At 45.5% G+C, this 26,302-nt stretch overlaps 1 protein-coding gene across 6 annotated transcripts; it reads left to right on the top strand.

Moving 5' to 3' along the window:
- Nucleotides 1–142: 142 nt before the first annotated feature.
- On the top strand, nucleotides 143–26,126 carry LOC106574252 (protein Shroom2). 6 transcript variants are annotated; one of them, XM_014149996.3, is made up of 11 exons: nucleotides 12,850–13,245; nucleotides 15,003–15,113; nucleotides 15,496–15,513; nucleotides 15,610–15,750; nucleotides 16,049–18,680; nucleotides 19,740–19,825; nucleotides 20,329–21,045; nucleotides 21,802–22,392; nucleotides 23,257–23,437; nucleotides 24,005–24,277; nucleotides 24,572–26,126. In XM_014149996.3, exons 2-11 carry the CDS (start codon nucleotides 15,007–15,009, stop codon nucleotides 24,842–24,844), a joined length of 5,019 nt encoding a protein of 1,672 aa, XP_014005471.3. In that variant the 5' UTR covers nucleotides 12,850–13,245; nucleotides 15,003–15,006; the 3' UTR covers nucleotides 24,845–26,126. The 6 variants fall into 6 exon arrangements, with proteins under 6 accessions (XP_045553559.2, XP_014005469.3, XP_014005477.3 ...); XM_045697603.2 differs by lacking the exons at nucleotides 12,850–13,245; nucleotides 15,003–15,113; nucleotides 15,496–15,513 and adding exons at nucleotides 143–1,356; nucleotides 2,797–2,945 and having other exon boundaries at nucleotides 19,743–19,825; XM_014149994.3 differs by lacking the exons at nucleotides 12,850–13,245; nucleotides 15,003–15,113; nucleotides 15,496–15,513 and adding exons at nucleotides 144–1,356; nucleotides 2,797–2,945.
- The last annotated feature ends 176 nt before the right edge of the window (nucleotides 26,127–26,302 follow it).

The raw sequence follows: 26,302 nt of genomic DNA, 5'->3' as shown, positions 1-26,302 counted from the left end.
GATAGGCATTTATAGTATGGAATAAAATGTGTTAATTGCACGTGAGGGAAACTCAAAAGAAATCGAAATCATTAATAATATTAGTGTGACGATCGAGCACGCGCGGCTAGACCAGAGCGCGCCTCTGCTCGCCAGTTTGTGGTCCTATAACCCGGAAATTAGTTTCCTCTGCTTCGTTCAGCCATCCCTATGGGAAAAATGTATGGCGAAATAATACAGTTTTGGAATAAACGCAAAAAATAAGGTCTGAAGTTAACACAAATTTAGGCGAGTTTATACATTTTGTTCTATGATATAGTATCAGTCAGTTAACATTACTTTAGCGAATTATGAAGCATTTGTGTTTTTTTTATTTATTTTTTACATAAATTCGTCAAAACTCACATAAAGTGACATTAGCTGATGAAGATGATCTCATGGAATAACATGTTCGAAGCCCGTATTTACCACACTTTATTTTCGGAGTTAATCCAAAAACACCATTCATTTTCTCCATAGGCTTTGTCGAACGAACCATGGCGGATTATAGTCCATACAAAAATACGCCATTACGATTTCTGTCTGTGCAGGTGTCTCATCGCAGGTGCCTGTCCCGTGCAGACCTTCAACACTGGGTTTTCACCGGACTCCGTCTTCTTTTCTTGTTCTCCTCAAGTAGGCTTGCCTAAATTATTTGATTTAATATTTTTTTTGCTTTCTAAAACATTAACCATGTTTTTTTCAGACGTGTCAAAACTTTGGGTTGTTTGCTTAATAAGAGAAGCCAGCTGGTTGAAAACGATGCGTGAGGCATCAAATTATGCCTGTTGAATAGACACAATTGGAGAGGAGGGTAAGGTCTATGTTTTTTCATCACCGTTGGTTACTATGAGTGACGGGGAAAATATGTCTGTGATGGAAAACATAAGGAAAGAAAGAGGACAGTTTATATCGATTCGCTGTCTTAACCAGGAAAAACTACAACTGTACAAGCTGAGCGTTGTTGTTATTCATCAGCTAAACGCATTGTCGTGTATGGAGTATGGCAGGTGTTCACATATGACAGCAAATTATAGTGACTAAGTTAGTTGATCTTTCTATTGTGAAATAAAACGGGGGCTAGTCGGGAACTTCTGATTGTCAGAATTCCCATCCCTCTTCAACACCATGGACGTCGTCGACTACAGAAGCGAGTTAAGGATGTCAGCTAGAGAAGTCAAAGCCTTCCTAGACGCGGACATATTCACGGCTGTCGGGGACAGGAATAAGGATGATGTTGAATATAGATTTGTGGATGTCATGCTGTTTGGTGGGGCCCCTTGGGGGTTCACTCTGAGAGGGGGTCTGGAGCACCGAGAACCACTGCTCATAACCAAGGTATGTCTATCTATCTATCTATCTATCTATCTATCTATCTATCTATGATGATGATTAGGATGAAGAAAGACAAATACAGAGAACCATATTGACTTAACTTTAGCCACACTAGTTAACAACAAATGATGTGCACATTAACAACAATAACAAGTACCATAGATCAATCATGCAAATAAAAACAATTTACATTTATTTATTTCTCCACTGTCATGGATGGGTTTCACCTTTCCTGTTTCCCCTGATATGAAAATAAGGCTGTGTGGAGATTAAACACTGGAACATCACTGTAGTTTCCTGATTGGTTAACTGTGTGTGTTTCATCCAACACACATGTTTTCTCAGTCCAGAAATAGTTGGGGCTGTCCCCACACCTTTTATGCCTTTGGTATGTTGCACATTTCCACCTTTAAACTTCTGCCCTGGCCAATGTCTTGAGCACATCTCCACTAGTCACCACTAGTTTTGTTCAGCTGCGGCTGTCTTCCATACTCATCACAGCAGTGCCAGGAACCAGTGAGGAATGTAGAAGTGAAGATAAGGTGTGTTTGGCAGACCAGGATTGGCTCAGTCAGTGCTGCTCTCCAACAGAATGAGGAAACAGTTTGGAAACAGTTTGTTTATCAGTTTCCATTCTCCTCCTCTCTCCTGTACTCCTGTATGTGTAGAGAATAAGTGATGGAATGTGCAACAAGTCTGCTCCAACCGTTCTCAAGTTGCTTATGGTTAAATTTTTTATCAGCTCTCAGGTTGCCACAGTATAATTCTTCCAGTGCAGGCTGGACACAATGGACTCATGGATCCATGGTCACTGGCCACCATCTCTTATAGGGATTGGGTTTACGCCTTATTGCTTGTGTTCTCCAGCTGTTCATCACTTTCAGAAGCTACACATAATAACAATCCATCTTGTTCATTTTAGATTTATATAATGTACAAAATCATACATCTCACAGTACTTTGTGACTTGCTCCATTTGCTTGTCAGTAGTAGGCTAGTCCCCCTCTGAATGTTGAGACGGGGCTGGACAGAGGGGATTTGGAAGGGTGGATATGATGGAACCATTTTTAATGAAGTTGACTCAATGCCAGCATGGCAGGGTTGAAGAGCAGGTCCTGTCAACACAGTCTGTGGATGGAATGTGATATTCTTCTAAACCGAATGAACTATGGAAAGTGAACTGTTATTAAAATATACTTCACTAATGAGAAATTAAGTCTGTAACATGTTATTTTATCCACGTCACTATCAGACAGCATCCCTTGACTAGCCCCTTTTCCCCTGCCAACACTATCTGTGTGCAATTGTTTTCTTATACTCTTCACTTCAGAAATGTTACCAGTGACAAAATCAAAAAATTTGCCCCAGTATGTTATAACTGTTCTGTTAATGATGAATAAACGATAAATACCTTTAATTAAACATTCCTGTTGTGTGATTCAGGTGGAGGAGGGCAGCAAGGCGGCGACGGTCAGCCTGCAGGTGGGAGATGAGATCGTCAACATCAACACAGTTCCCATCAGTGGATCCAGGCAGGAGGCCGTCTGCCTGGTCAAGAGCTCCCACAAGACCCTCGCCCTGGTCGTCAGAAGGTAGGCTATGAGCTGCAACTAAATTGCCCTTACACCCATTTCTATTAAATTGAATATGACAGACATTGAATAAGAGTACAATACAGGATGTCTCAATGGGCACTATTTGCTGGGTACCATCTCTCCCATTGTGCTGAGAAGAAGTGCCCTGTGGTAAAAACGGTATATACATCCCACTTACAGATGTGCATTAATATACTGCTCAAAAAAATAAAGGGAACACTTAAACAACAGATCCTAGATCTGAATGAAATAAATCATCTTATTAAATACTTTTTTCTTTACATAGTTGAATGTGCTGACAACAAAATCACACAAAAATAATCAATGGAAATCCAATTTATCAACCCATGGAGGTCTGGATTTGGAGTCACTCAATATTAAAGTGGAAAACCACACTACAGGCTGATCCAACTTTGATGTAATGTCCTTAAAACAAGTCAAAATGAGGCTCAGTAGTGTGTGTGGCCTCCACGTGCCTGTATGACCTCCCTACAACGCCTGGGCATGCTCCTGATGAGGTGGCGGATGGTCTCCTGAGGGATCTCCTCCCAGACCTGGACTAAAGCATCCGCCAACTCCTGGACAGTCTGTGGTGCAACGTGGCGTTGGTGGATGGAGCGAGACATGATGTCCCAGATGTGCTCAATTGGATTCAGGTCTGGGGAACGGGCGGGCCAGTCCATAGCATCAATGCCTTCATCTTGCAGGAACTGCTGACACACTCCAGCCACATGAGGTCTAGCATTGTCTTGCATTAGGAGGAACCCAGGGCCAACCGCACCAGCATATGGTCTCACAAGGGGTCTGAGGATCTCATCTCGGTACCTAATGGCAGTCAGGCTACCTCTGGCGAGCACATGGAGGGCTGTGCGGCCCCCCAAAGAAATGCCACCCCACACCATGACTGACCCACCACCAAACCGGTCATGCTGGAGGATGTTGCAGGCAGCAGAACGTTCTCCACGTTGTCTCCAGACTCTGTCACGTCTGTCACGTGCTCAGTGTGAACCTGCTTTCATCTGTGAAGAGCACAGGGCGCCAGTGGCAAATTCGCCAATCTTGGTGTTCTCTGGCAAATGCCAAACGTCCTGCACGGTGTTGGGCTGTAAGCACAACCCCCACCTGTGGACGTCGGGCCCTCATACCACCCTCATGGAGTCTGTTTCTGACCGTTTGAGCAGACACATGCACATTTGTGGCCTTCTGGAGGTCATTTTGCAGGGCTCTGGCAGTGCTTCTCCTGCTCCTCCTTGCACAAAGGCAGAGGTAGCTGTCCTGCTGCTGGGTTGTTGCCCTCCTACAGCCTCCTCCACATCTCCTGATGTACTGGCCTGTCTCCTGCTAGCGCCTCCATGCTCTGGACACTACGCTGACAGACACAGCAAACCTTCTTGCCACAGCTCGCATTGATGTGCCATCCTGGATGAGCTGCACTACCTGAGCCACTTGTGTGGGTTGTAGACTCCGTCTCATGCTACCACTAGAGTGAAAGCACCGCCAGCATTCAAAAGTGACCAAAACATCAGCCAGGAAGCATAGGAACTGAGAAGTGGTCTGTGGTCCCCACCTGCAGAACCACTCCTTTATTGGGGGTGTCTTGCTAATTGCCTATAATTTCCACCTGTTGTCTATTCCATTTGCACAACAGCATGTGAAATGTATTATCAATCAGTGCTGCTTCCTAAGTGGACAGTTTGATTTCACAGAAGTGTGATTGACTTGGAGTTACATTGTGTTGTTTAAGTGTTCCCTTTATTTTTTTGAGCAGTGTATATTGTTTTATCTGAAATTGACACACAATACCAAATGCAGCACACAAGAGTTGGGCATATCAGGAAGAATGTTTTTTGTACAAATGACTTTCACTCTGGACTCATGTGTCTGCAAAAAGACACTATCTTGGAAACGAGGAGTCCTGTGTACTGTAGTCAGTCCATTCAGAAATGGAATTTCAGAACCAGCTGGGGGGTATCATTTCAACCCACTTTGACCTGCTGGGATGATACATAAAGCAACGAAGCTGCAGTTGTAATTGGTGTTGCGGGCAAGCTGCAGTCACACATTGACCTTTGTTGGGGGTTTTTTAACAAGTGGGAATATTTTATGTACAGTACCAGTCAAAAGTTTAGACACACCTACTCATTCCAGGGTTTTCCTTTATTTTTGCTATTTTCTACATTGTAGAATAATAGTAAAGACATCAACACTATGACATAACACACATGGAATAATGTAGTAACCAAAAAAGTGTTAAACAAATCTAAGTATATTTGAGATTCTTCAAAGTAGCCAACCTTTGCCTTGATGACAGCTTGGCACACTCTCAACCAGGTTCACGGGGAATGCTTTTCTAACAGTCTTCAAGGAGTTCCTTGTTGGCTGCTTTTCCTTCACTCTGCGATCCAACTCATCCTAAACCATCTCAATTGGGTTGAGGTTTGGGTGATTGTGGAGGCCAGGTCATCTGATGCAGCACTCCATCACTCTCCTTCGTGGTCAAATAGCCCTTACACAGCTTAAAGGTGTGTTTTTTGGTCATTGTCCTGTTGAAAAACAAATGATAGTCCCTCTAAGTGCAAATTAACTATTGATTGGTACTGTATTTGTGAAGATAATGTGTTTGGTCTCAGGGACTATATATTGGTGCAACTCTAACCACAGACATGCATATACAGGACTGTTATTATACTAGACACATGTCATTTATAGAATATTGCTTGGTCATAAAGTACAGTATACCTTAGTTTGAACTGGAAGAGTGGAATGCTAACCGATCATTACTAAACCACGAAGGGCAAGGCCACAGCTTGTTATGGTTACACTAGGACTAGGTACGAACTTCACTTTTTTTACACTCTTTCATCCGTGATATCTACTATGCTTAGTAAAGCAGTGTGAAGTTACTTTTTTTTTTTTTTACAGATATCTACCCAACAGGGACGGGATGCAGTACATGGCTTATATTATGTGAGCAAACTAACCCCTTCACACAACAATGAGAGAAAGCCAGTGTAGAGAACATTGAAGACTGCCCTATAGGGGAAGGAATGCTCTGAACTTTGTGGCGTGTTCATAAAACACATTCTCTGGTAGGTGTGAAAGTGTTAATGCCAGCAAATATCTCCTAGTCAGATCGGATCAGATGATACTCGTGATCGGCAAAAACGGAAGTGTTTTAATATGCCTAAATAGATGTCAAAATACCTATCTCCCTGCACGTTTATAGACCAAACAAGTGTGTCTGTTTCCTCAACTTGCAACAGGAAGAAAAGTTTGCTGTCACTCAGAGAATGAGCATCGGCGGTTCATCTTCTCTACCCTTGGTCCGCTTGATAGCTTTCTAGCTAGCAAACGTCCTCACCATTTGATTTATCATAGTAGCAGGCGAACAGGAGGCAGCAGCAATCTAAATGATCAGACCGAAACATGCGAGGAGAAGTGATCGTATGAAATTATGAAGTGAAGTGAGTGAATGGAGAAGTACAGATTCACTCTATCCAATCAGAGCAGCAGGATCAACATACAGCCCACCCTTCTCTTCACAGACAGGCAAACTATCCAGTTGAGATATTTAGACCACATGGCACCTTGCACTTGATTGAAAGATGTGTGCTGACACCCAAATATCATTTTTTTTTTAGATCACGGATAATTACAAAAAATACTGGGATCATAATCGTATCAGGAAAATTTCCCATATCTGTTACGATACTCATTTTTTCCCGACTACTCGGCACAACCCTACTCTACTATTACAATACTCTACACCAAAACAATTCCAAAACAATACCACATAAAAAATAAGGCATTTTAGCCGAAGTCACAGAATGGCACTTGATGTATGTCAACATTTTTCAGATGGCCATGTATGCATTAATTAATAAATAATACAATCAATTTGACTTTGTCTGACTACATAACTTATTTGAATGGTAAATCTCTTGATAAACTGGGTAAATTAAGATTGAGCTTGTTATGGCTGATTTCATCGGGCTACAGATGACACTCTGTTTCCCTTCCATTTATTGTACTGATCAACAACATTTGCATAGAAGTTATTTTATTAAAGTGCTGTTTAAAAGTCTCTAACCAGTAATGACATCATTCATTAGCAAGAGTGGGGCGCAGTGATGCCAATTTAGCAATTTTGTTGCTAGATTTAGCAACTTTCAGACTACCCTGGCAACTTTTTTTTGTCAAACAGCACCTAGCAACAAATTTAGCTACTTTAAAAAAATGTATTTTGAACTTTTAGTAACTTTTGAAAAGTGACTCAAATGCTAAAATGTACGCATTTTCACCTCTAAATGACACAAACGATTTTCTCTGTCACACACTCAGTCACAACACACGTGCCTGGCTGCAAAAGTGCATTGTGAGTGACGTCAGCAGCAGGCGCTCAGCTCGTGCACAGGCAGCAGCAATTTCAGCAAATTGCAACTCATTGTTGGCTGACTGCAGCAGTAGTACGGGTTCTACGAGCCAAAACCAATGAATATCATTGGTCACGAATGTTTGATCTTGAACAGAACTTACAACATCAATCAACATATCTCAATCAAAATTGTACAGCCAGAAGTACAGAAAAGAGTGGGAGTCTGTACCAGAACAAATGTCAAATCATATTTTTCGCCAAGATGGGCAGTCAATTTGAGTAACGTTATTATGTATTTTACGTAATGACGCAGTTTTACGTTATCACGCAATGATTTCACAACGTCATTTAGCAATTTATAGCAACAAATCAACCTGCCTCTAGTAATTTACCCTGAAAATTAGTTGGCAACACTGGTGGGGCGGCAATCAGAGCCCTATTCTCTCACACACAGTCAATAAACTGAGGCAGAATATATCGTCTTTGGGAGATACATTGATTTAAGCGAATGAATTAAGTGTTGATGGCAATCTGCTTTGAAATCAGCATATTTTATCATTATGGTTTCTCAAACAAAGTACCAGAGAGTAGTGAATTGACGTTAGCTTCAGCTGTAAAATAGAAAGGGAAGCTAGCCTACAAAGCTGGAAGCTACTGGTATCTTCTTGCATTGTAAAGTGTTGTAGCCTGTATGGAGATTGTTTTGTGAACAGTTTCACATTATTCAAGTGTGTTAGCTCCCCACTCATGCTGCATAGAAGTTAACAGCCCAGAACTCAATGTGCAGGTTGTGGAGCAGACACGGTGTGCTCGCGCTATAAAGGCGTCCGCATGCTTCACAGCCGAAACATTCGGTAGAGTTCGTGCTTATATTATGACGACGTTTTGGACTTAAGCGAGTATTTTTTTTATTTTTTTAGGCTGTTCAGGCACACAACATTCTTTCTGGAGGCAAGCCGAAGTTCGGAGATGAAGTCTACGCCCCTTCGTTGGCGATTGGTCAACTGTTGGGAATCTTCAATAGTCTTTGTTGTTTTCATGCACATTTTTTTTACAGAAAAATACTTAGTTAATGTAAAATTGCGCAACTAAGCTCTCTTTGGGGGAAAGAAAATACATCAAATTAAAGACAGATTCCTTGAGTTAGATTAACTGAATGTATTACTAGCTACGCCGTCTCAAAATGGACAAACAGTACTTAAGGGAGTATGCGAGCACACTCTCGTTCGGTTTGGCTGCGCGGGTAGACAGACTTGATCCGTGAGACACATTTGACTGAAGTACAGAAAATAAACAATTCTAGTACCAAACCGTTTTTCATGCTATAATGTCGAGAAAGTACAGAACTTTTGGTATACCGTGCAACACTAATATCTAGTGCCTTGGAGTGTATATTTACACTAGAAAAGCCAGACTTGTGGTTTTTCTCATGCTCCTCTGGCTGGCTGTCTGGGTTAGTGTCCCAAATGGCAACCTATTCTATAGTGAAATACTTTTCATGAGGGCCTATGGGGCTCTGTTCAAAAGTAGTGCACTGTATAGGGAATAGGGTGCCATTTGGGATGCAACTAGGTTGTATACAGCAGAAATATACTGCCCATCTCATGACTTAGGCAGGGGGGCTGCATGTCCTGTAGAGACTGACTGGGCCTCTCTTCTCATTGGCTGAGGAAGACAATGGACCCATTGTCCAGACTTCTCTCTCTGTCACGGCTGTTATTTCAGGTTAGATAATGACTCTTAAATGGCACAGAGGAGTATCTGGGGAGTAGGGGGCGAGGGTAGGGGCAGAGAGAGCGACATATGCCAAGTTTCGAAACATGGGGGACCTTTAGCCCACTTTACCTCGGCTCTCTGTCATCATCAGACATCACTCTGTCCAGAGACACCCATCGGTTCTGTTTCCCTTATGCTTCTTACACTTTTAAATCCCATTGACAGACCCTTGATCATTCTGACTTTCAGCTCAGACTGCCCCACTACAGGTCAAACACTTCCTCATTATGACTCATTCATTACTCAGGAATGTTACCCTTTCAATGCCAAATGACAAGGTTTTCTGAGGTGACTTGGCAATTGAAGGTAAACATCAATTTAAGCACATCAATTATGTTACTTGCGCACATCTCAAGCACTATAGCGCCATTTGAGGCTGTCCTCTAGTTTATCAGTCGGCCACAAACGTGTGGTACACTAGCTAGCCCATCACACCATTAGAGAAGGGACCACGGAACAAAAGGGGAACCATTTTCCATGTGAGTGCACCCTGTCAATCACACAAAGAGGGCCAGTTAGGGCCATTGTTGGGGAGCCAGGGCCAACCAGCGCTCTGTCCCAGGGGCTTTGTCTGAATTCCAGGGTCCTGGCTGGCTGGTCTAGCTGCCTGGCTGTGTCGTTGGCTGTCCCTGACGTAGATAGACCCAGAGACAGCTGGTGGTGGTGGTAGGGGACCATCACCACTCAACCGGCAGGGCCCCTGTGTGTGTGAAAAGAACTGTGTGTGTGTGTGTGTGTGAATAGACCATGGCCAAACTGCCAACCCGCTGCGTTTTGGCACCACCAGTAACTAGCTAATGACCATATGCTGGTCTAGAAGGCATGCAGAGTATTCTTAGGTGAATTCTTTCTGAACCCCCCTGTGGATTTTAGACTTTAACTCTCTCTCACACACACAGTGAATTGAATGGGGGCCAATGATGGATCAACCCTGATTTGATTTAGGCATCCAATATTGAATTTCCTCAATCAGACATTCACACCTCTGTGTTGTATTCTGCAGTTAATGTAATTTCATCTCTCCGGACTCTGGTCTTCCACACTCCCTGCTGCTAACCAGAACAAACAACTGCAGAAAAGATGGGATAAGTAGAAGAGGCACAACAACATGCCATCTAGTGGACGAAGTTGCTTTTTTTATATGTCATAGAAATATGTATTTATATGCTTTTTTATGTCTTATATGTAATATAAGCCTAGTGAATTCATGTCACTCAAAGTGCTCTATGAAAATCTGTTTTTATATGTAGTCGAATTTCTCTTTGTGGTTTTTGTGTTCTTATAAACATGTTTTTTTTTCTGTTCAAGTGTATTATAGTAGGCCACACTTGAGGCACATACTTGCATTAAAAAAAAAAAAAATTGAACGTGAATCCAATGAAATATGTTAGAGTAGTTTAAACTCATGACATCGTACAAGGTCCCTGCTGACTGGCTCCAGCGTCTTAATGCCTGAATCCTATTACAACCTGTAAAGCCACAGGCATGAACTCACTCAGTTTAGAGAGAGGGCAAAGTAGTAAACACTGTTAAAAAAGGTGGGAATTGACTGATTGTACCAGGTAAAATCTTATGCAAATCCTATATGAACCAGTGTAAAATAATATGCTTTATTTCTGGTGTAGACGCCATAGTTTGTGGAGTATCTGGATAGATCGTCTTTTACTGTATTAAATCTTTTAATGTGTTGTAGATTTAGCCTCCCCCCGCTTGGTGTGGAAAGTGGAACGTTCCATGTTGCCTAGGTGAGTTGACATTGCTAGTTGGGATAGGTTGTCTCACTAGAGCTCATTGTTTTCATCAGTTCTGCTTTGGGAAGGCAGTGTAGTCAAATGAGGACAGCCAGGCTCTGGGGGTGGTTGCTGTTGTATCTCCCTTAATATGCCTGGATTGAGAGGGTAGGAATGGGACTTCACTGAAGACATCATTTCAGGTATGCTTTTCTATGTTATTTACTTTAATGGTAAGAGTTATCTAGAAGTGAGACTCACAGGACAATGAGGACACTGAAACTATCTGCTGTAAAGCTTATCTTTTAGGAGTCTTAGTGTTTCAAAAATAGTCATTTTTGCACAATGACAATTGTCTATATTGCTTTATTATAGCTATGTCACACTAGTTTTGTCCTCCTTCCATGATCAGATTTGAAAACGGGGTTGGTGACAGCCAAAATAAAACAAGCACGTCTTTCCAACTTTTTCCTCAACTTTTTAATTGAATTGGGCTATGTGGTTAAATGATCCTTTAGGACTTATTGTATGGTCAACCTAAACATGTGAGGAGGGAGAAGAAGATCCTATGGTGTCTACTCTGTCAGGCAGGGAGTCTCCCATCCTCAGGCAAAGCCCTGGATTAACACTGAACCATGAACATGATGACAGCGAGGGCCTCTTCTCCCCTCTACCTCCACTCCCACACAAAGACAAACTGTTCTACTCCAGAGTAAGCATTTGCTCTGAGACAGACACTTTACATTTTTGGGGGTGACTTTATCAGATCTGTGTTAGGACTTATTAGGCCATCAGTTTATTGTTCCAGATGTCTTTGTAGAATGAGGGTAAAGAGGACTGACCGTCGTTCCTATGCCACATACTATACCCACTAATTTACAGGCTGGTATCTGAACCCTGTAGGAACAGAATGGCATGTAACGTGGGTGTGGGGCCTGATGCTGAGGTATCCTCTCTGTAACCAGCCGATAAGCCCAGCTGTGATTACGCTGGCACTTTCTATTGTGTTGCTTGTTTCATTCAGCCCCCATTTAAAAACCAGGCAGCGGGGCTCAGTGGGCCGAGCCATAGCAGGGCACACTGCCTGATTCTGTACGGGTTGGTTCTTCTGTCCAGCAAGGTGGTGATTCAACAGTTCTACGTCCTTATTAGAGTCACTGGTTTTTCGCTGGTTTTTCGCTGGTTATCTGAACCAGTCGAAAAATAGCTCTTCTCTTAGAAATGTTTACTGTTATTTTAAACTGGGATTGATTGTGTCTAGGGACTTACAGTGTTTGGTTTACATACATCAACCGCCAACCCCTCGCCATTCTGGAATGTAATGGTGGAGTATCTGTCGATGACACTTGTTCTTCGACTGCAGGACTAAATTATCTCTACTGGGCCTTTTTCTTTTCCCCCTGTATCGAGTTGCTGTGTTTTCCACCGTGACTGATATCATTCAGATAGAGAAGTCAAGTAGTTAGTTATCTTGGCCTTGTCTTTCTGCCGTCAAGGTCATTGCGTTGTTCACTAACGAGAGAGAGAGAGCGTACTATCAGTTGTTTTTCTGTATTCTTCTCTCCATTGTCAGCTGACCTGTGACTCCGTTAATTAAGTGGAGGTCTCGGTCTCGTCACTACGATACAGCACACATCCCACCGCCAACTGTGTGGTGCGCATTGGTTGGTTGCCAATTGCCTGTTTTGTAATGCTGTCGTCAAATCAGCTTTACAGATTCCTCTGGAATTGGAACTGTTTCAAACGGATCTACATGTCCAAGCTAACTGCAATTGGGTGAAACCCTGTTGATTTGTCTCATGCCAGGATTCTGTGTGTGTGTGTGTGTGTGCGCATTGTCAGTCAGCACACACACACAAAATTTTACTTTTTCAACTCCACGTGAGTGGTTAATGGGCCGTGAGCCAATGAGAAAGCCCCATAGACTGATCTACAGCAAGGACACTGGGCATGACAATAACCCTGGCCCCACCCCTCCTGAGGTAAATCCCCACAATCCCCTAGGAAATCTCCTATTATATACAACACTAGGAGCAAACACACTTGTTGGAGCCACACCAAGATGGAGTGTCAGTCAGTTTGTGTGTGTAAAGAGTATGGCAGAAGAGCTCTCTGTCTGTGTTTGAGATCTCTGTGATTGGACTGATGCAGCAGAAGTTATGGATGTGGAGGATTCCTTTGCACAGATAGCTCCTTTGCCAAAGAAGCTCTAAAATCTGACCAGGGTCTGTAGAAGTGCCTTGTCAATCATTGAAGTGTCTCAAAGGAATGCACTGCGTAGAAAGGCTCTGAGGAGAGGAGCAGTCATTTTCAGCCTGCTTTCTCAGTGCTCTCTGAGACGCTGTTATTTGCTGAAAGAGAACTTGACAACAAAAGAGTGCATCTGAAATGCCACAGCGAGATTGATAATTCTTTGGTAAGTTTTCTTTGATTTCTTCTTATTAAGCTCATTGGACTTCCCTCTCTCTCATCCGTCTCCCTAACTAATGCTGTGTCAACTCCACGCCGAGCCACTTAAAATGTAGTTTCAATAAAATCTCTTTCAGTTTGAAATGCTAATTGCCTCCATGTGTATTTACAAAGCTTTCCTCTTGATTTATTTTGTTTTTATCTAAGCCTACAGTCTAGGCTACGCGTTTCACACGTGCTGCCCGCATTGCCTAGATATTCACACCCAATTGGGTCAGTTTCGCTACTGTTTGTTTTCGAATGTCGTTTTCACTGAAACCGGAGGAGGATTTTGTGAAACTAGCCCCGACGTCTCCTCCTCCTCCCCTCTGGGTAGCTGTGGCAGTTCAGCTGTAACCCTGACAATAAGGACTCCTGACTAGAATAGCCATTTGCATTTCTATTGTGAGCTCTGTTGGGGTTCTGTTAGGGCAGCATACCACTCTCAGGACCACTGACTGACTGGAGGAAGGGAGGGAGGGAGTGCGTGCGTGTCGGTGTGCGTGCGTGCCTACATGGTCTGTCTTTGACGCTCTCTTTCTTTATGCTTCTTATTGAGGAGGAGAGCTTCTCAGGTTGCCCTCATCCTCCCTCCCATAAATTAGCTTGACTCCATGAGCCAAGTGCGTGAACTTTTGGAAGATTGCCAACGTTGATGTCCCACTTCAGACTGAGCTCCTTTGGGGCTGACTGCAAAGCAAAATACATCTTCACATTCCTTTGGCCCCATGATGGAATGTAGGAGTCTTGTATCGTAGATCAGAGAGGTTAAGGATTTGAGTGGGTGGCTCTTAGCCTTATGCTTATACAGTATCTGTAGTCCACAATATGTTGCTCTTGTCTTGTCTGGTCCATTCTGGTTGTGCCAACCGGGTGTGGGTCACAGGGTGAAAAAAAAGAAAAACTGGACTGAAAATGCCTTGTTGGACCATACATGGGTTCAAATACTATTTGATATCATTTCACATTCTTTATCTGGGCTTGACTGAGCTCTCCTGGTGCAATGGAACCAATATAATAGTTATAAAAGTGCAAATGCCACCCATCTGGCACTCCAGGCAGGCTAAAGCAAAAATGAAATATTTCAAATAGTATTTGAACCCATGTTTGTGTTGAACAGACGCCAGCTTGCACATAGTGTGAAACCACTGATCTCATCTTTCTAATTGATTCAAAGGCTAAGCCTCCGCCTACACCATGCTGTTTACACTCAAGGGATCTCTCTCTGTCTGTCGCCATACAGCCATATGGCGGTTGGATGACCACCAGACAGACCATGTTAAAGGTCATTTCTATTTTGTCTCAGTGTTGTTCTTCTAAATAACAGATATTTCTCATAGATTACTACTGCAATGGTGGTTTCCTCTTGCGTTTTGAGGACTGATTCATCAAACATACTAGAGTTGACCAAATTAACTACTAATTATTAAGGTCTGTCACCCATGTTACATACCATTCAATGTACAATGAATATAAAGCATAAATCTCTTATTGGCCAGAAGGGGGTGCACTGTTCTCATTGGTCAGTCACTGACAGTATACTGAGGATCTTCAGTACTTTGTAGCTCAGTTGGTAGACCAGTATGAAAAAGTATGTGCTCACTATTGTAAGTCGCTCTGGATAAGAGCGTCTGCTAAATGACAAATGTTAAATGATAGTGACCAGGGATCTGTCTTTTGGATTTTGACAATATTGTATGTGTTCCTCCTCTGCTGCATGCCCAGGAAAATGAAAATGGTGGATATTGACTCACAGACCACCATGCCATCAGAATCAGAAACTGACAAACATGTGGCCAGGAACTTTCTCACCAAGATATTACGAAGTTCTATGAGGTATTGTGGAATAGCAACCTCCTCCAGTACACTAGCTATCCCAAACTGATCCTTCAGTGGTCCCTTGTGACTTTCAATGTTTGAACCCAATCTCACTCTGTTGTTGATGTCACCCATTGCATCCCAGCTTCCAACATTACGTGGCGTATAGTGCTGTAGTTGTCTGTGGTGCTTGTCTATGTGCCAGGTTTGTTCGGCGAAAGCTTCACATTCTATCTCATCTGTCTAGGTCTATATTTCATTGTTTTGGTTCATATCTTCTACACAATGAATGTAAACAACTTTTCCACATCCGATTTATTTATTTTTTTGTAGTAGTTTCTTACTTTTTTTTTTTACTGAATTACATATTTTTGTTACCTCTCTCCGACATGCATTTCAGGAAGAACCGCTTCAAGGGGTGAGACTGAAATGAGAGAGAATTGTTTGTCTGTTACCTTCTGTTTTCAATTAGTTGCATTTCAATAACATGCTTTCCTTAACCTTCTCTCTGTAGGAGGAATGAACCAGTCTCCCGGCCCCATTCATGGCACTCCTCCAAGTTCACAGAAGATCACCCCGAACCCACAGAGAGTCACAACGAGCCTCCACCTGCACCCCCACCTCCACCTGTGTGGCAGGTTAAACATGAAGTCAGGTGAGCTGCTGGAAGAATCTATGACCTCCTTCTCCTAGTGTCAATGTTACTCAGACACTGGCCGTTAGGGTCATCACAGTTACACTCAGAGTTTATGGTTACTCCATCTCCTCAGAGGTAGGGGCAGCTGTTATTCCTACGGGGTTCTCATCTCCTGTCATTGTATACAAACATCTAAAAGTAGGTCCGTTATCAAAGAACAAGAAAACACAGAATAAATGGCTTATAATGCCTAATATAAATCTAATTTAGCTACTGCTAACCAGATTATTAACACAATGTCTTGTTTTATTTCTAGTGCATCCACAAAAGACCTTTCCAGCTGCGGGGACCACGACTCGAATCTACACCAGTTATCCAGCCAGTTCAGCTCCGTGGGGAATATGGAGAGAGTAGAGCGCCCCTCACACCCCTTCCCACCAGGATGCCTCTCCCCCAGCAGGTACCACTGCAGTGCTGAGCCTCTCTCTGGCGGTGGAGGGTCTGGTGGGAAGAGAGAATCGGCCTTCAGTTGCCTCTCCTCTACCAGCCCTCCCCCGGAGCCTGCTCTGGCCCTCGCCGACACTGCCGTGACTGAGGGCAGCATGTTCTATAAGGGGGTCCAGACTCAGACCAGTGAGGATGGAAGGCCGGGTGAGCAACGCCACAGCCGGTACCTCCAGCTGTCCCAGGGGGACGGAGGCTCAGAAAGCCCCAGGACAGTCCCAGAGGAACAGCCTGGCTCCCGCTACTCCAGCTCAGGCTCTGGCAGATCGCACATAGGCCCTGTGTGGCATGTCCCAGAGAGGAGGAGGGTAGCAGCGCCCCCCTCTCCTCCTCCTCCTCCCCTGCGCAGTGACAGCTTTGCTGTCACCAAGGTGTACCCTGCCTACACAGAGGGGCCTGGAGCTCCACCACACGGGCAGATGAAGACCCAGGAACGAGGGGTGGACAGGTTGGCTGAGGCCCCAGAGAACAGCAGCTACAGAGGCCGGGGCAACCATATCTCTCACGATGAGAACGGGGTAGACCCCAGGTGCAGTTACAACCCTCCACCTCGCAAGAAGGACTTCCTCCACCCAAACATAGCAGCAGGAGCACCGGACTACAACCACAACCAGCTCAGCAACCCAAACAAACTGTTCTCGGTGTCTAGCCAGGACGTGAGACGGAGTCAGTCTCCCTTCGCTTGCCTGCCCAACCACCAGCGGCAGTACAGCGACGAAAGCACTTTCTACCTGCAGACCAGATCCGCCCCACATCCACCGAAGCCGCAGAGCGTCGGTAGCTACTACCACAGCCTTCAGGAGCTCCCTACCAACTGCAGTAACAGCAGGAACCACGTGAGGTCCTCCACCACGTCCCTGTCCACCTCGACCATCGACCAGAGCTATGACGGCGGAGGACACATCCGGTACTACTGCATCACAACCAAGCAGCCAGCCCAGCCAGAGACTCGTGTTAGACAGAGCAAATCTGAGGTCTGGAGGGCTGACATGGAGCTAGCTAAGGGCTCCAGCGACAGGGGCTCCACAAGTTCCTCCCACAAGACCAACAAGGTCAAGTATCCTCCTTATCCTCAGCAGTCTTACACCAACAGCAAGGAGCGGAACGGAAATATCCAAACGGCCAATGTTCTGCTTTACGGGCACACAACCTCTAATTCCTTATCCTCATCTGGTAAACCTACCACTGAGGAGAAGGAGAGGAGGAGTGAGGGCCAGAGACCTTCTACAGAGGCCCAGCTTAGAAGTTCTTACACTCCCAGTCCGCCCAAGGACCACAAGGCGGCACCACTGAGAGAAGACCCTTGGGTCTCTCAGGAGAACCACAAGATCTCTTCGCAAAAGACACCCATGCTCCACAGTCTGGCTCAGGAGAGTAGAAGCCTAGTTCAGGAGAGTAGGAGCCCCATGCTTCATTCTCTAGCCCAGGAGAGTAAGAGCCTGGTGGAGAACAATCACCCTGTTACGGCACCACAACCACCACCATCCAACGGCGCGGGAGAAGCCAACCACGCCATACAGGAGGCTTTAACGGACAACACGGCAACGGGCAAACTGGCGAGACGCAGCGACCGATACGCCACCACCCTCCGCAACGAGATCCAGCTAAAGAGGGCCCAGTTGCAGAAAAGCCGGAGTGCTGCCACCCTGACCTGCCCCAGCGAGACGGAGGAGCCAGAGGAAGAGGAGACAGACCCGGGGGGGTGGAAGTCCACCTCCTCCACCTCCTCCGATGGCTCCTTTTCCTCCTCCTACAAGGACCACCTCAAAGAGGCGCAGGCTAGGGTCCTCCAGGCCACGTCCTTTAGGAGGAGAGACCTAGAACCTCCCGGGTCAGGGTCGGAGGCTCCGTTAACCAAACCCAACTCGCACATAGTCTCCCGCATTGGCGGCCGCAAGCGTTTCCCTCTGAACAAGAGGGTCCACTCGTTCTCCGAGCCAGACAAGATCAACAAGCTCGGTGTGGAGGGTGAGGGAGAACATCCCGTTGGAACAGCACGGTCATTTGTAGACCGGCGGAAGTTCTTTGAAATGGCTGCTAAACCTTCCTTCTGCAGACCCAACTCAACCATCCACAAGTCAGGCCAGCAGAGCTCCAGCACCACCTCCAGCACTTTGGAGCACGGAGAGGGCAAAGCCAGAGGGAGAGCCCACTCAGGGGAAACTGAGGAGTGCTGGAGGCCGGGCCTGGCCAGTGAGACCTCCAGTGACCACCACTCAGACCCCCTCAGCCCCGCAGGCAGACAGGCCCTACTGGAGCAGCAGAGGCTGGGGACATTCGCTGAGTACCAGGTCACCTGGGACATGCAGAGGAAGGCTTCAGACACAAAGCCCCAGGGGAGGTACCACTCTGCTGACAACATCCTGGACCAGGGAACAGAGGAGACGTCTGTCTGTGTCCACGAGAGGTCCAGATCGTCTCCCTCACAAGACTTCTACTCACAGGTGAGCGTTTCCATCGAATGGTTCTTAGTGTAGCGGTAGTGAAGTGATCTGCGTGACTTCCTTTGACATTAGCACAGACATGCATGAGTATTTTTTTTTTCTAGATGTCAAAGTCCACGTTGTATTGTCTAAACATTAAACCAGCAGGCCAGAGTGCTGTTTTAACAGGAGGTTATATTGGGCCAGCTATATTAAGGCATTAAACCAGCAGGCCAGAGTGCTGTTTTAACAGGAGGTTATATTGGGCCAGCTATATTAAGGCATTAAACCAGCAGGCCAGAGTGCTGTTTTAACAGGAGGTTATATTGGGCCAGCTATATTAAGGCATTAAACCAGCAGGCCAGAGTGCTGTTTTAACAGGAGGTTATATTGGGCCAGCTATATTAAGGCATTAAACCAGCAGGCCAGAGTGCTGTTTTAACAGGAGGTTATATTGGGCCAGCTATATTAAGGCATTAAACCAGCTGGCCAGAGTGCTGTTTTAACAGGAGGTTATATTGGGCTAGCTATATTAAGGCATTAAACCAGCAGGCCAGAGTGCTGTTTTAACAGGAGGTTATATTGGGCCAGCTATATTAAGGCATTAAACCAGCAGGCCAGAGTGCTGTTTTAACAGGAGGTTATATTGGGCCAGCTATATTAAGGCATTAAACCAGCTGGCCAGAGTGCTGTTTTAACAGGAGGTTATATTGGGCCAGCTATATTAAGGCATTAAACCAGCTGGCCAGAGTGCTGTTTTAACAGGAGGTTATATTGGGCCAGCTATATTAAGGCATTAAACCAGCTGGCCAGAGTGCTGTTTTAACAGGAGGTTATATTGGGCCAGCTATATTAAGGCATTAAACCAGCAGGCCAGAGTGCTGTTTTAACAGGAGGTTATATTGGGCCAGCTATATTAAGGCATTAAACCAGCTGGCCAGAGTGCTGTTTTAACAGGAGGTTATATTGGGCCAGCTATATTAAGGCATTAAACCAGCTGGCCAGAGTGCTGTTTTAACAGGAGGTTATATTGGGCCAGCTATATTAAGGCAATTCCGTGTGTTCTTCATTTTCTTTCAGAAGATCCCTGTGCCATGGAGAGACTCTGTTGAAAACCCGTATCTGGATCACAGACAGGACCAGCAAGGAGGCAGTTACACCACCAGGTGAGCGTTCCACCTTCTTCTTCTTCTCGACTCTGGTTTCTGTTCTCAGATCGGTTATAACCTATCCCCCTGTCGTTGGAACATATTTCAAGGTGATAGTTACCTGTTGGCGGTGCGGTAACCCACATGTACATGCGTGTACTACAGTATATTAGCAATAGCAGTTTGAGTTAGGGCAGGTGGGGAGCATGCCAGTTCAGCCCAGGTGTAGTTATTAGGGGTTGGGAGGTCAAGCTACAGCTAAAAGTGTTAACCAATCCTGTTTCAGGCTATCACCGTCAACTCAGGTCTCAGGTTGTAAACCCACTCGCTGCACCCCGGGTGTTATTACAGAGATTAGTTGATGTTTTTAGTTATTTTTTAGAATTTTTTATGCACAGTATGTGATGAATTTGTGAAAATAAAAATGAATAAATAAATACAGAAAGGGCTCCTCATTTCAGTTGAATATGTACTTAGAGTGAGTGTTTGGTTGTCTTATAGTTTCCTGTTCTGTTTGACAGAGGGCAGAGCGAGAGCAGAGAGCAGCCAGCCCAGCTCGACCACTTCCCACAGCCTCCACAACCGTCTATTCCAAGACTGACCGACACGGAGCCACACAGCAGCAGAGACGTGGCCGCCCCCCTCCCTCACCCCTCCGACCACAGATACAAACGGGACTCTGCGGACCCCGCCCACAACCTCCCCGCTCTCCCCCCGTACCCCTCCAACCACACCCACAGCTCTGTGTCTGAGCAACCACTACCACCTCCAACGCTGGCTCCCAAGCCCCAGAATACAGGCCTTATCATCATGCCACACTGGCCTCTCCTAGGCCTGGAAACCCCCTCAACCACATCCTCCTCCTACGGACCGTCTTCCCAGGAATTCCTGCCTGGCCCTTGCACCCATCAGGCTGAACCATCATCCAGCAGCAGCTGCTCCCCCCATGGCACAGAGCTGGATCCTGCCCCGAACCAAGCCTGCTCCTTGGGCTCCACCCAGCTCCCCTCTCCCTCCCCTGGGAGAACCGCTGGACTGGACACGGAGGAGGGAGCAGCTGATTCAACACTAGAGCCGCCACCCTCCCCCTCTTCCCACTCTCCTTTTTTCTCCTACCAGCCTGCCAGTCTGACGGTTCCCTCAGGTGGGACTAGTTCTCCCTCTCCTCAGTTCGCTCCACAGAGGCTGACGGACCAGCCCCCTGTCTCTCTGTCTATGCAGGATGAAGCCCAGAGCAGGTAAGCGCTAAGCAGATTAACTGGCATTCTTATGCCCGTCTCCTCAGCTCCCCCTCTAACTACTGTACAGCCTTACGTAACTAACTGGGGGATTGTTGTCTTGTGTTGCTTTACTTACAGTACGTAAGCCTTGTCCGAGCCAGAACGGTCCCTAGTTGCAGGAGCCTATCTCCTGATTCTGTAGCGTGATGCAGCTCAATTTCAAGTCTCATTTCTTTATCGTAGTAGCAGCACATTGATAGAGGAGGCTATGGAAGATTATTTGGAATTACATGGTGTGATGTGCCACAGACCAGAATGCAATGGTTTAGTTTTCCTATGATCCATTTCCCAATGATTTGGTTTCAGCTGCTCAGCATTGGGGCACGTGCAGTATTTTTGCCACAGTAGCCAGGACATTAACATTAAGCCTGGAGACAGAAGGCTGTAATTTTATTTGGTCATATGATTGACTGACTGCATGACCTTTCAGTCGACAGCGCCGTTCCATCCCTGTAATTATCATTGACTCAACCTGTCCACTGTCAGACAGTAACATGGACTGTAAGCTTGTATATGGTAGATGTGGTTAATGTGACTCACTCCTGATATAAAATCCTATTTCAGTTTCAGTAAACTGAGCTGTAAAGTAGACTAACGGTTAAAGAATCTGTTCATAACGTTATTTGTGTCATTTTAAGTGACAACATTTCACACATTGTTCTCATAATACATTGGATAACTAAGTTAAGACTAGCTACCGTTGTCTCTCTACAGGCCAGAGAACAGGACGAACGCTGTGATGGAGATGAGCAGTGTAGGGAAGAAGGTCCCTGTGAAGATCGTCCATGTTGAGAGCACCACAGAGAGGGAGAGCCGCCAGTACCTGCTGCACAGCGAGAAAAATAGGGCCCTTGGAGTTTCAGAGGGGCCCGACCTTCCCTCGCCCCTACCGACCAGCCTGCCCTCCCCTGAGCCGCAGCCCTACTCCCTGTTCCGTGCCTACACCCCCTACACACGCCATGGGCCCCAGAGTCCCCCCAGGGACCCAAACCTCACTGTAGCCCCAGAAGAAGGCCTGTCCCCTGGGCAGTCTGAGACCAACGGACCCTCCGGTACCTCCACCATGGGTCCCCAGCAGCCTCAGAAGAGTAACTCGGAGGAGGATGTGAAGAGAGAGGAGCTGGCCAGAGACATCATGGACAAGGATAAGTCCCTGGTGGACATCTTGGACCAGAGTAAGATGAAGACCACCATGGATCTGATGGAGGGAATCTTCCCCCAGGGGGAGCAGATCTTGGATGGGGGGCACCAGAGGAGGAAAGTCTCCCCCAAACAGGGATTGCCGCCCAGGGGCATGGATGACCGGTGAGCTGACTGGGAATGGGATCTGCCAGTCCAGAAATATAACATTTATGAACAAATTAACTGGGCATTTACTGGTAGTCATAACATAATCTAGATAATCACACATCGTTCTGTGTATTTTTGTGTTTTTTACGTTTTTATCAGACTGACTTCCTCTCCCACTTCAGAGGTATTTGTTCAGATGAGTTAAAAAACACATTATGGGGTGTTAATATTTCTTCCCATTGAGAGGATGAGTAGAGGGAAATGTATACATGACAAAAACACACTAGTCCAATTCTAAACAACGATCAACCCATAGACTGTGGCTGTCGTAACACAGATGCCCCCTGTTGGCAATATATTGAATCACAGACTACAACTGAATACAATGGAGGGGCATAAACCTTCCGTTTTACCTGCAATTTTAAACGACCTCTCTGAGATCTTAGAAGTGTAGGAGTTGCTCTGGCCCATCGATATTGAGCGATCACCTCCTGCATTTCACGTGACGTCCTATTGCCTGCTTTCTTCTCAATAGTATTGCACTACATAGGGAATATACAGTACTAATAACCAGAATTAAAAACCGGGTAGTTTGGGTCCTGGATGCTGATTGGCTAAAACAGCATTCCAGATGTGTGTGTGTGTATATCAGATAATAATGACGCATAACGACTTTTATATTTATGTTTGTAACCGGTTTATAATAGCAATAAGGCACCTCTGAAGTATATGGCCAATATACCACGGCTAAGGGCTGTATCCAGGGACTCCGCTTCGTGCTGTGCTTAAGAACAGCCCTTGGTATATTGGCCATATACCACACATCCTTGGGCCTTATTGGTTAAATAACCCTCTGCTTTCTGTCTCTATCCCTTCCAGGAGAGAGGAGGAGGGCATGTCTGCTGCCACAGGGTCCCTGGTGACCAGCTCCTCTTACTACAGTACATCTGCCCCCAAGGCTGAGCTGCTCAACAAGATGAAGGACATGCAGGAGGACGAGCTGGAGGAGCTGGAGCAAGACTCAGAGGACGAACTGGACATCGACCTGGCCAGCAAGAAGGTACAGAGACACAGCGTAGTATACTGACCCTGTAAAACCAGTTTCTCCAACCCTGTTCCTGGAGAACTACCCTCCTGTAGGTTTTTGCTCCAACCCCAGTTGTAACTAACCTGATTCAGCTCATCAACAAGCTAATTATGGAATCGGGTCTGCTAGATTAGGGTTGGAGTGAGAACCTACAGGACGGTGTCTCTCCAGGAACAAGGTTGAAGAGCCCTACTCGAAAACAACACATTTCACTGCACCCATCTGGTGTATGTGACAATGAAACATTATTATTATTTATTATTACTGACTGTTTCATGCCATATCAATCACTGATCGTCAATCCTGCTCCCGGAGAGTCACAGGACTGCAGCTTTTCCCCAAGTTTAGCGTCGTCATTCCCGATTCAACTGATCTTCAACACTTTGATTCGCTGAATGTGGTTCACTGCTGAGGCAAGACGACAACCTGCCGTTCTGCAGCGCTCCAGGATTAAGGAATAGTTCCTCAAGTACTATTCCGTTTGTGAAATGGCTCTCTCCAATGTCATCTCCTTGTCTGTCCCTGTCTTTCTCCCCACAGCAAGAGCTGATTGACAGCCTGGGTAAGAAGCTGCAGGTGCTGCGCGAGGCCAGGGAGAGCCTTCAGGAGGACGTCCACGATAACAACTCTCTGGGGGACGAGGTGGAGGCCATGGTGCAGAAGGTCTGCAAGCCCAACGAGCTGGACAAGTTCAGGATGTTCGTGGGAGATCTGGACAAGGTGGTCAGTTTGCTGCTGTCCCTGTCCGGCCGACTGGCCAGGGTGGAGAACGCTCTCAACAGTCTGGAGGAAGACACCACACCAGAAGAGAAGGTAGGGGCTAGGGTGGAGGTTAAGGCAGGACATAGCTCTCCCCACTCTACTCGTGAGGCAGGATTAGATGGTTAACACTCATCCTCATTAGCTCAGAGCTATAGTGATATTACAAACTAGACTAAAGGGATGTTTGCATTTACCAACTTACAATATTCATGTTCAACATTAATTGATGTGTGTACTGTGCGTTAATCAGGAAGTTGTTCGACTGATTCCATCATAACTGCTTCCCTGCATTTGTTAGTATCCCTCTTACTGATCTGCACCCTCTGTTTGCCCTCCCTCTCTCAGCGCACCCTGTCGGAGAAGAGGAAGTTGTTGATCAGACAGCATGAAGACGCCAAAGAGCTCAAGGAGAACCTTGACCGGCGGGAGCGCCTGGTTTACAGCATCATGGCTGCTCACCTCAGCCACGAGAGCCTGGCAGACTACCAGCACTTTGTCAAGATGAAGTCAGCCCTCATCATCGAGCAGCGCAAGCTGGAAGACAAGATCAAACTGGGAGAGGAGCAGCTGAAATGTCTGCTGGATAGTTTATTGTTGGAGCAAAGGCTGCTGTTCTGACGATGTTTAGTGCAATCCGAATTGCTTGGGACGTCCCTAACCTTAACCCTTACCTAACCGTAACCTTTACCTTTCAACTTCAATAGGGCGACGTCAGAGTTGGGACATTCCAAGGATCTCTTTAGACTTTTCCTTCTGACAATGGCCACACAGAGGTGATGTGGTGTACTGACACAGACTGGCCACTAGAGAGCCTCAGAGGCGCTGTTGGACTTGGAAATGCTGGATTTTCTGTGCGCTTTTTGTTGTAGTTGACTGACTTCTTGAAGCCTGTTACATTTCAGTTCCACAGTACAGACAGGAGCTGTTTTTCTGGGCTGAAGAAACACCCTGTTTCTGGATTTAAACTAGCTCCTTAGAAGAAATTCATTAAGATCGATGAAACTTGCTTTGCTAAATGTGTTTGATTCAGGGATGTTGGTGAGGCCTCTTGGTGAGGGCTACGCTCTCAAATGATTCTCAAGGCGAGGCGGAGCGTCTCTGTTTAATATAATGCGTGATGGAAGATGTTTTTTTAGTAATTTATTGTAGCCTTTTAAATATTTTACAGATGACTTGACATTTCAGGTAAACTCACCTATAAACCTACGTTGTAGTTAATTACAATACAAATGATATATATTCTTATTGTGAAGTATAGGTTTTATAATTAGATCATGAACAGGGTTTTTCCTCAATGGGACAGTGCTGGTTTGGTTCAGAAGTCTAAAAGTTATTTTCAGATTTTTCCAAACAGTACATATCATACTACACACACCACTAAGCTACAACACAGATGTGTATGTTTTCAACCAATCTCGTTCTCAGGCCCCACTCCCCATACATTAGTATGGTATTTCTTGACAATGTTTATTTTTTACTCATGTGTTGGGTCTTTTTAAAAAAAATTTTTATTCCAAAAGTAGAAAAAGGTAATTAAACATTTTGAAATCCATTGTGAGCAGCAGGTACAGAGGCGAGCCAGGAACCAGAGTGACAGACACCTGCACCTCTACAAAACATGTATGTGTATTTTGAATGGCAGTTTTTTTCTTTTGGAAGAGTTGGGTTAAAAGCGGAAGATGCGATTTGACCAATGAAGGGATCTTAAAATCAAAGATTTGAATTAGCACTTTATCGTCCCAGAATTCCCCTGTTTAGGGACCTATCTCAACCTGACGTTGTGCCTGGGCGTCTGCCACTGTGAACACTAAAGGATTTGTATGTCCATACTTTGTATAACCATACATGCATGCATTGTACTCTCACATCAATTTGAAGACAATAAACAGTATGACTCTGACGCTCTTGGTGTCTGACCTTTATTACCCAACTGGCCAGTGGCCGTAACGACAATGACTAAGCTAAGAAATGGCAGGGGTTTTAAAGTGTGGCCTGATGTAGGATTGGTTAATTAGCACCGCCTTCCCTTTCCTCTTTCTGGTGAATAGCAATAGAAGTCAATCATTCACAGAGATG

Source organism: Salmo salar, chromosome 16 (assembly GCF_965601325.2).
Source record: "Salmo salar chromosome 16, fSalSal1, whole genome shotgun sequence".
NCBI classification, from domain to species: domain Eukaryota; kingdom Metazoa; phylum Chordata; class Actinopteri; order Salmoniformes; family Salmonidae; genus Salmo; species Salmo salar.
This window is presented reverse-complemented; position numbering and strand designations above follow the sequence as displayed.